Raw genomic sequence first — 9,422 nt, forward strand, 5'->3', positions numbered from 1 at the left:
TACCCAGGGGACCTAACAACAACAACAATCCAGGGCGGATTCCAGAAAAAAAAAAAAACAAAAATAAAAAAACAAACCCACTGCTGTTGAGTCAATTTGGACTCCTGGTGACCCCATGTGTTACAGAGTAGAACTGCTCCACAGGGTTTTCCTTGCTGTAATCTTCATAGAAGCAGATCTCAGGACCTTTCTTCCAAGGAACCACTGAAGTAGGTTTGAACTGCCAACCTTCAGGTTTTTTCAAAGAGCAAACCGTGCGCACCACCCGTGGACTCCAGGCCCCTCCTTATCCTCTGGTCCTGCTGCCCACCTCCAAGCAGGAAGCTGCGGTGCAGTCACTTCCGCCACAGAGGTAGCCGATAACAAAAGCTAGCGCAAGTACATTCTGGAAGGGAGGGATCGCTGAGCCCCCTAAGTGAGGTCACACCAGTTAGCAGTTAGAAAAGGAGGCATTTCTTACACTTGCTAAAGAGTTTGACGCTTGTGAAACATAAACAGGAAGTGGGAGCTCTCCAAAGCGACCTGAAGGAAATACACTCCCAGTTTGGTCAACGTGTGAATCCGCGTTCTCTAGCTTGTCATGAACACTGCCCATTAATACTGACCCTCCAAACTGCACCCAGTCCCACCAGTGACCCCATTTTTTTTAAATTGACCCTTCGCACAGCCAGGTCACTCGGCAGCGGGGTAACTGACCGCAGGTGGGGAAGGCTTAACAGTCATCTCTCAACTCCCTGAATTTGCAGGGCAGGGGAGCGCAGAGGTCAGTAAAATCCCCAGCCGGGCCTTGTTTTAGTCATGAATTTCCACTGGCTCCCTTCTCTGACTGTATCAGCGCGGCTCACATAGCCTGGCTGGAGTTTCAGCTGTTCTCCCAGCTCCAGGCTGAGTTAGAAGGTCACAGAGACCGGACTTTTCTGGGGGAGGTAGGCGGGAGCCTCTCGCGGCCTAAGCCAGACTGCAGCGATCTGGGGCCGCTGGAGGAGGCCTTTCTGCCCCAGGGTCGGGGTAGTGGATTAGCTTCTCCTCCTCTACCCTGGTCTCTTGGTTCGTATTAAATTAAAACAAACTAAAAAACTAAGGCTTCTTCTGTTTTTTCTCCTTCAGCCAGTGGCCCCAATACAATTTTCCCAGGGCTGCCTTCCCCTTATTGCCCAATTTATCCTCTTCTCAGAGGTTCCTGTAAGTTCAAGGGCAGGGTCGGTGTTTGATTCATCACTGTGTCTCTAGCAGCGAGCACAATGCCTGGTACAGAGTTGGGAGCTCAGTAAATGTCTATCTACTGTGCGAATGCTAAGACTTCACTCTAATGGGCGAATCGTTTTTTCTTGTCTCTTTCCTCCTGCCATGAGTTCAGACCGCAAAGGCGTCGCTCAAGTTCCTGGCAAGCAGGGACTTGGCCGACCCGGGGCTGGCACCCCACGTCCCCAGGATCTCGATCCCTGGGCCAGCGCAGAGGGCCGTGCAGTCCGCGGCGCGGCCCGAGCCCCGGCCACGTGAAGCGTCACGCCCCGCGCTGTTGCAGGGCAAGCGCCGCAGCCGCGATTGTGTAACGTTGCAGCCGGAGGGGAGGCGACCCGGGACGCCTCTGTTCCGGAGAAGGCAGAGGAGGGAGGGAGCGGACGGCGCAGCGCACTGTCTTTTTCTATGCTAGACTAGCCGGGGGGGTGGGCACTGGGGGACCCAGGGGGCGTGCAAATTGGCGCCGCCCGCCGTTATACTGTGCCCGGGAGCACAGTTTCGGGGGAGCACGGAGCCCGCTCCGCACACCCTCGGCGGTCAGGTGCGCGCAGCGTGCTCGGCAGCGGCCTCGGCTGCCCCAGCGCTTGGCTGCGGGCCCGCTTCCCATGGGGTGACATCCGCCCCGCCCCTCGGCCCCTCCTCGCGGCGGGCAATTCCTGGACGCGGGGCTGGGGGGGGGGCGGGTGGGGGCAGGGAAGCCGGGACCGAAAGAAACCCCAGCCTCTGGGGATGGGAGGGGGCCGGGCGACTCCCTCCGCTGCGCGCCGGTTCCTCCGAGCGGGCCGGGCGGGGGAGGAGGAAGAGGGCTGGGCTGGAGCGAGCAAGGGGATATTCCTCTCCCGGCTTGAGTCAGACGCGGGCGGATCCGTCCTCCCCCGTTCCCTCCCAGGAGACGGGAACTTACTTCATTTCCCTGGGGCAGGTTCGCCCACGTTACCAACCCCCAACCCCTAGCTCCGCGGCACCTTCCAGCTTCCGCGCCCCCCACCCGGCTGGGTAGGACCTAGGCCCCCCTGCCTCCCCCTTTTCGGGGAAAAGCGGCCGCAGCCGCAGACACCTGGGGACTGGGGGTGGAGGCTCCCTTGCAGCCGCCGGAGCGTTGTCCAACACGTGAGGCTCATGTGATGAAGCCGGGGAGGGCGGGCAGGTCGCTCCTTCCCTCCCCGGCAGCGGCCAGACGTGCCTGGAGTCACAGGGTAGAACACGTAGCTCCAACCCACCCACTCGCTCCCATTTAACCCAGCCCGCAGTCTCTCCATTACTCCTCGGCTCGCCGCCCCCCCCCCACAGGCCCCCACCCCGCCCTCACCGCTCCCCACCTCCCGCTCCCTCCCGCCTCCTCGTCCGCCCCACTTCTCATTCACTTGGCTCGCACGGCGCAGACGGCGCTAGGAGCTCACACCGCCAGTCTGTGCGCAGAGTCGGAGCCAGAGACCGCCGGGACACCGGACCATGCACGCCCCTAACTGAAGCAGCATCTCAACGCCGTATCTCCGGGGCAGCCCAGCGGATTACAAGGCGCTCAGACTCAGAGGAACCCTTGGGAAAGACTCCTGAAGTCCCCTCCAGGACAGTCCTCACCTCGACGCCCCGCTAGCGCAGAGAGAAACGCGCAGTGGCCCCGGCTCGCCGCACCATGGAGCGGATCCCCAGCGCGCAACCACCTCCCGCCTGCCTGCCCAAAGCATCAGGACTGGAGCCTGGAGACCTACCAGGGTAAGTTGGCACCCCTTGACCCGTTCAAGTCTTAACTCCAGCCCTGCGTTCTGCGCCGCTCTTAACTTGGAGCAGCTACTGGCGCATCCGGGGGTTCTTACCCCGTCAGGACGCCTGCAGCCGGTGCGCACGCGAAGTCACGACCCTTCCTGGCCCCTCTTTCTGCAGAATGGATTTTGCCCACATGTACCAAGTGTACAAATCGAGGCGGGGAATAAAGCGGAGCGACGACAGTAAGGTAAACGCACCGCGACCCTTGGGACCCCGCGCCCTAACCCCTCTCGCGCGCTTAGTTGCCCAGAAAAGTTTCTGGCTTGAGGTTGGCGGTGGGGGGGTGGGTACAAGGTGTGGGCTCGGTGCCCCTACTGAGTAATCTGGAAAAGAAGGAGCAAAAGGTGGTTCTGGATGTGATTCTACTCCCCTGCGCTATTCCTCTCGCGACGCGGGGGGCTTCGCATCCGCTACCCCAGGCGCCCACCACCTCCCCCATGCGCCTTGCAGGAGACCTACAAACTGCCTCACAGGCTCATCGAGAAGAAGAGACGTGACCGGATTAACGAGTGCATCGCCCAGCTGAAAGATCTTCTACCCGAACACCTCAAACTTACAGTAAGTGAGAATCTGGCGGCGCTCCAACCCAGCTCCTCTGCCGGGAGGGCAGGCGGGGGTCACTCGCCTCCTGCAGGCCCCGCGGGGAACTGCAAACCAGGCGACCGGATCGGAGCTGGCGGATGGCTCTGTGTTAGGTACCCTTCCCCAGACCTAGGGTTTTCTGGAAGTCTCATACAATGAGGGGAGAACCACTTGGATCTCTCCAAGTCGCCTCCAACATCAGTTTCCCTTCTTGTTTTCAAGAGTTAAGACGTTCCCTTCTGGTGATTTTCAGGGTTCACCAGTTTTCCTAATCTAAGAAGCTGATCAGGTAGCATGCAGATTTTATTTATCCCTTTTTAAAAAAAGGGACCGGGGACTTGTTTTAGTGTGTGGTTCTAACGTGTCAGAAGCCAACAGCTTACTAGCTTGGCAGCCTTTGGCTGGGGAAAGGGAAAAAAAATAGTATTGGGAGTGGAAGAAAAAAGCTGGAATGAACTAGAAGTTCTGGAAGGGTGTGAGGCAAGAAGCTAGGGAAAGCCTTTTGGCTGCCAGACACAGTAGAAGTCCCTTCTCGGGCTGACACCACTGCAGAGAAATGTTATCTCCGGATTCCCCTCCGTTAAGGTCAGCCGTGGCTGCTGGAGGAATTTATCTGTCAGAGCTTTCTCCTGAGGTAGCTGCCGCTCTCAGAATGCCTCCAACAATAGGTGACATGAGTTTTTTTTTATTCTTTAATCAGAAATTTATATGTGTGTGTGCAGGTATACTTTTTAAAAACGTTATCTACAAACTTACAACTGAATTTAGTCAACCAGGAAAGGCAGTTCCATTTCCCTCTAAGGACAGTTCTCATTCCTGGTAAGTGTCCCAGAAGTAGGACTTCTCTGACCCCACTGCTGACTAAGGTTCTTTTTTTTTTCCCAGACTTTAGGTCACTTGGAAAAAGCCGTGGTTCTTGAACTTACCTTGAAGCATGTGAAAGCACTAACAAACCTAATCGATCAGCAGCAACAGAAAATCCTTGCCCTGCAGAGCGGTTTACAAGTCGGTGAGTGCCCAAGTCTGGCTATCATCTCAGAAGAGTTTTAGCACAAATAGAGAGCCTGTGGGCTTCAACATCTGGCATAAGAAACATTCCCGCAACCAATCGCTGATGCACATTCGTTGGGGCGTCAGGGGGAGGCAGTTTTATCTTTCCTAAAAGGTCAGACTTTTCATTTGGAATGCTGCTGTGTGCCACCTGGCATGAATACAGATTAGTCCAATGATAAAGTATTTCTGTGGCATTTTGGCTTAGGAGTTTCTTGGAGAGTTTCCCCCCTCCTCTTTAAAATGCCTGGGCACCTCTCATTTGCATCGTGGGTGTTTTACAGTTGGTTGTCTTAGCCCTCTTTCACTGGGGAAGAGATGATGGGTATGCCCCGGCGTTTCCTGTGGTTTTGCTTCCTTATCGCTCCCATGTGTGGGGTGATTCTGGCAGGATGACAGCAGGACTTTTTCCTACATTTCATGTGGTTCCCTGAGTAGCCACTAGGTATCTTGTTGAATTGCACAATCTACCGAAACCACTAAGATTTCATCATTCGTATCTACTGACTTCCAGAGAATCAGAGTCACCTTCTAACCTTCCAGACGCACCCTTTCCAAGTAATACTGTTCAGATTGGTGGAGACGTTGGTCTACCCACTCCCTTATTCCTTTCTTCTCAGCCTTCCTTTCCAAGGCGAGCCTGATGGGAATCACAAGAACCCAGTGAATGCTTCTGCCAGTCCCCCCGTTGGAAAATTAGGAAGATGATCGTACATAATTTCTTGGGGGTTGCGGATAGATACAGATGTAGAAGAGGCAAATACATGGAGCAAGAAGATAAAGAAAAGATTTAGAAGTAGAGAGCCTATTTAAAGAGGACAGCATGACCACAACTTTTATAAGTCATTGAAAATAAGCTTGTTTTTGAGTGATACGGTTCCTTCATTTATTTTATGGTTATCTGGCCTCTGTCCATCTTGCCACTATGAGTCAGTGCTCTTCTGTAAATTGACCCTTTGATTTATAAACACATCAGGATGTTCATTGCTGTGTCACTAATGATGAAAACCCTGGAACAACCTACACATTCAAGAAGTGGTCTCTCTTAATAATGGACCATGTCTATGATGGGATATTATGCAGCCATTAAAAATCATACTTTATCACTGGGTAGTAAAGTAGTAGGGTTATAAACCATTTTTACTTTATTCTTTGTACTTTTCAGTGTAATCCAAATTTCCTGAGTATATTATTTTTGGAATTAGAAGCACAAACGGGCAAATGCTATTTTTTTTTTTTTAACAAAAAGTCTCTGGAATATAGGTATCCAGGTGAACCATGGGCACTTCTGAGATGTCTCCCTTTGGGTCTGTGTTTCTCCAGGTGAGCTGTCGGGGAGAAGTGTTGATGCAGGTCAAGAGATGTTCTGCTCAGGTTTCCAGACGTGTGCTCGGGAGGTGCTTCAGTACCTGGCCAAGCACGAGAACACGCGGGACCTGAAGTCTTCCCAACTCGTCACCCACCTCCACCGAGTGGTTTCGGAGCTGCTGCAAGATGGTACTTCCAGGAAGCCATCAGACCCAGCTCCCAAAACCATGGACTTCAAGGAGAAACCCAGCTCTCTGGCCAAAGGCTCAGAAGGGCTTGGGAAAAACTGTGTGCCAGTCATTCAGCGGACTTTCCCTCACTCGAGTGGGGAACAGAGTGGCAGCGACACAGACACAGACAGCGGCTACGGAGGAGAATTGGAGAAGGGTGACTTACGCAGCGAGCAGCCATACTTCAAAAGTGATCATGGACGCAGGTTTGCCATGGGAGAAAGGATTGGCCCTATTAAGCAAGAATCTGAAGAACCCCCCACCAAAAAGGGCAGGATGCAGCTCTCAGATGATGAAAGCCGTTTTTCTAGCAGTGACCTGATTGGCTCCCCATTCCTGGGCCCACACCCGCACCAGCCTCCTTTTTGCCTACCCTTCTATCTGATCCCACCATCAGCAACTGCCTACCTGCCCATGCTGGAGAAGTGCTGGTATCCCACCTCTGTTCCAGTGTTATACCCGGGCCTCAACGCTTCTGCTGCAGCCCTCACCAGCTTCATGAACCCAGACAAGATCTCGGCTCCCTTGCTCATGCCCCAGAGACTCCCTTCTCCTTTGCCAACCCATCCATCCATTGATTCTTCTGCTCTACTCCAAGCTCTGAAGCAGATCCCCCCTTTAAACTTGGAAACCAAAGACTAAACTCTTCAGGGGACCCTGCTGCTTTGCTTTCCTTCCTTCCTTACTTAAAAAAAAAAAAAAAAAGTTTTTGTGAATGCAGTGAGAATGTTCCAGTGTGTATGCCGAGCTAATCTGAGACGTGGAGAGAAGATTCAGGGTGTGGGTGTATGCGTATGTGTGTGTGCGTGCGTTTTGTGTGCCTGAGTGTTGGTATAGAACATGAAAGCTCCTTTTGGCTTAGGGAAGACACGAAGGAGTGCCTGACATCAGTAGATTTAGGGGGCATTGCAGCACACTTCTGGGCTTTTCCCCACCCAGAGAATAGCCTCCCTTTGATAGGAGTCAGCTGGATTTTCAAAAGCTTCTGTGAGTCACTCTTCAGTTTGGGAGCCAGGTCTGTGGCTTTGAGAAAAAGGTACTTTCAAAAGAGGACTTTCTGGAGCATAGCTCCCAGCCAGCTGTTCTGACCCCACCCTTGTCCTTGTCGTAGTGACTCACCAGACAGACGGGGAGAGGGCAGTCAGACTAAGCTTGGGTGCGATTCTGCTAAAGTGAGGTAGCAGACACTGGCATCGCACAGCAGTGGTTTGGGGAGGTTTCCCTCAGGTATGCTTCCCACCCCTGCCTCAGACGAATAAAGAGAATGTAGTTCCCTACTCAGGCTTCATAGTGGTTGGCTTATTAAGGAACTGAAAAGGGCTGCCTTTTACAAGCCAGAGGAGCCCTGGTGGCGCAGCAGTTAAGTGCTCGGCTACTGACCGAAAGGTTGGCAGTTCCAACCTACAAGCCGCTCTGGAGGAGGAAGATGTGGCCATCTGCTTCCATAAAAAGATTTACAGCCTTGGAAACCCTGTGGGGCAGTTCTAGTCTGTCCTCCAGGGTCGTTATGAGTTGGAATCACTCGATGGCAATGGGTTTGCACAAGCTGAGCTGCCAGGGAATGAGGGAGGAGCTTCCTCGGGACCTCTGGCACCTGTTTCTTGGTCTCACTATTAACACTTGCTGTCCAAGGAACCAAACCAGGGTCTGAGAGATGCAGACGTTAAGTTCTGAGCACCCCAGAGGGCACAGAGCTGAGTCATAAATTGCTACCTTCAACAGAGCTAGACTCAGTTTTCATTTCTATCCTAAAACTCCTTTTAACCAAGCTTTAGCTTCTCAAAGGCCTAACCAACCCTTGGCACAGCAAGCTCCTTTCTATAGGCTAATTCCTCTTGCCTGATGGTATATGGAGTGTCCTTACTCCTAAAAAGAATTCTGTCTCCTTCAAAGAAGTTTTCTTTTCGGTCCGGAGTACATGTTTTCCTGATTTGTCCAGCTAGCCCTGCACCAGCTTTTCAAAATGCACTATGCTCGATGGCCGATTGTGTTTTAACTTTTTCTTTTCCTCTTTTTATTTTGGTATCAAGTCGTTGCCTTTATTTGTAAAACTGTTATAAATATATATTATATAAATATATTAAAAAGGAACATGTTTCAGATGTTTATTTGTATAATTACTTGATCTACAAAGTGAGAAAAAAATGAATGTATTCCTGTTTTTGAAGAGAAGAAGAATTTTTTTTCTCTAGGGAGAGGTACAGTGTTTATATTTTGGAGCCTTCCTGAAGGTGTGAAATTGTAAATATTTTTACTTATGAGTAAATGTTAAGTAGTTGTTTTAAAATACTTAATAAAATAATCCTTTTCCTGTGGAAGAGAAAGACAGTCTCCTGCGTTTTTTATAATCAGATTCGTGCTGTGGCCGCCTTCTGTCCTCACCTCTTGACAGAAGAAGGCAACAACTAGTTAATCTCGATGTGATTTCATTCAGCTTTTTCCATGCCTTGTATTCAGAATAAGTTTAGTCAAATTAGCAGGTAAAAACAATTTTTTTTTTTAACCCTTGCCAGGAGTTCACAATCATATGCCTATTTTAGGAGTTAAGAAAAAGGTGCATTTTTTATTTTCCAGTTTGCTTCAGTCATGGTTCTTCAGAATTGGAAGGAAAACCAAGGTATAAAATTGTGTGTTGGAATGTCTGAGGAACTTGCTGGAGGGGTAGGCACATTGAGGAAAGATTTAATGGGTCATTGTGCAATAGCAGTTGGTGCTGGGGATAGCGCCTCTTTGCCAAGGCAGTCTAACTTTTTCAAATCTAGCATGGTCTAATGGATTTGCCATATCCTGCCTTCTTGTTGCTGGAGGCAACGTTCCATAATTATTTTCTACATCCTTCCTGGACTTCCTCTCATTGGGTGTGTTTGTGTGTGAATGAATATCGGTGTTGCCTAGTCAAGTGCTCTTATTTTTAAAGAAATTTTTAAACTCCATTGGAAAAGAAGTGGGAAATGACCAGGTATTTTTGCCTCTCCTCTCCACTTGGATTTGTAGCGTTCCTGTCGAATACTCCCTCTGATATTTCCTGATGGTCAGTGCGTGGGTCGCCATGCACCAGCCCTCACGGCATCTGAGTCTCCCAGAACCCTCTGCTTCTCTGGAGCCCTTGCAGGGAACCTGCCCCCAGGGAGTAAGTTCTCAGCCAGGCAGAGGCACCACCTGCTAGTCAGGACTGTTTGCTTCAAATGTCACCTTCCCTGTGTCCTGATGAGCCAGCAGGCGAGAGTAGGCATTGCCTCCCTG

At 51.3% G+C, this 9,422-nt stretch overlaps 1 protein-coding gene across 1 annotated transcript; it reads left to right on the forward strand.

The window, feature by feature from the left end:
• Positions 1–2,555: 2,555 nt before the first annotated feature.
• On the forward strand, positions 2,556–8,490 carry BHLHE40 (basic helix-loop-helix family member e40). Its single transcript, XM_049862890.1, has 5 exons — positions 2,556–2,958; positions 3,127–3,196; positions 3,460–3,567; positions 4,477–4,600; positions 5,965–8,490. The coding sequence occupies exons 1-5, from the start codon at positions 2,879–2,881 to the stop codon at positions 6,819–6,821; spliced, it is 1,239 nt and encodes a 412-aa protein (XP_049718847.1). The 5' UTR covers positions 2,556–2,878; the 3' UTR covers positions 6,822–8,490.
• Positions 8,491–9,422: the final 932 nt, after the last annotated feature.

Source organism: Elephas maximus, chromosome 20 (assembly GCF_024166365.1).
Source record: "Elephas maximus indicus isolate mEleMax1 chromosome 20, mEleMax1 primary haplotype, whole genome shotgun sequence".
NCBI lineage: Eukaryota > Metazoa > Chordata > Mammalia > Proboscidea > Elephantidae > Elephas > Elephas maximus.

Bases quoted from the DNA above. Each gene is read 5' to 3' on its own strand.
- BHLHE40 (XM_049862890.1), top strand. From the start codon at position 2,879: ATGGAGCGGATCCCCAGCGCGCAACCACCTCCCGCCTGCCTGCCCAAA. The intron at 2,959-3,126 runs GTAAGTTGGCAC...CTCTTTCTGCAG, and splicing joins GAGCCTGGAGACCTACCAGG to AATGGATTTTGCCCACATGT. The intron at 3,568-4,476 runs GTAAGTGAGAAT...TTTTTTTCCCAG, and splicing joins CCGAACACCTCAAACTTACA to ACTTTAGGTCACTTGGAAAA.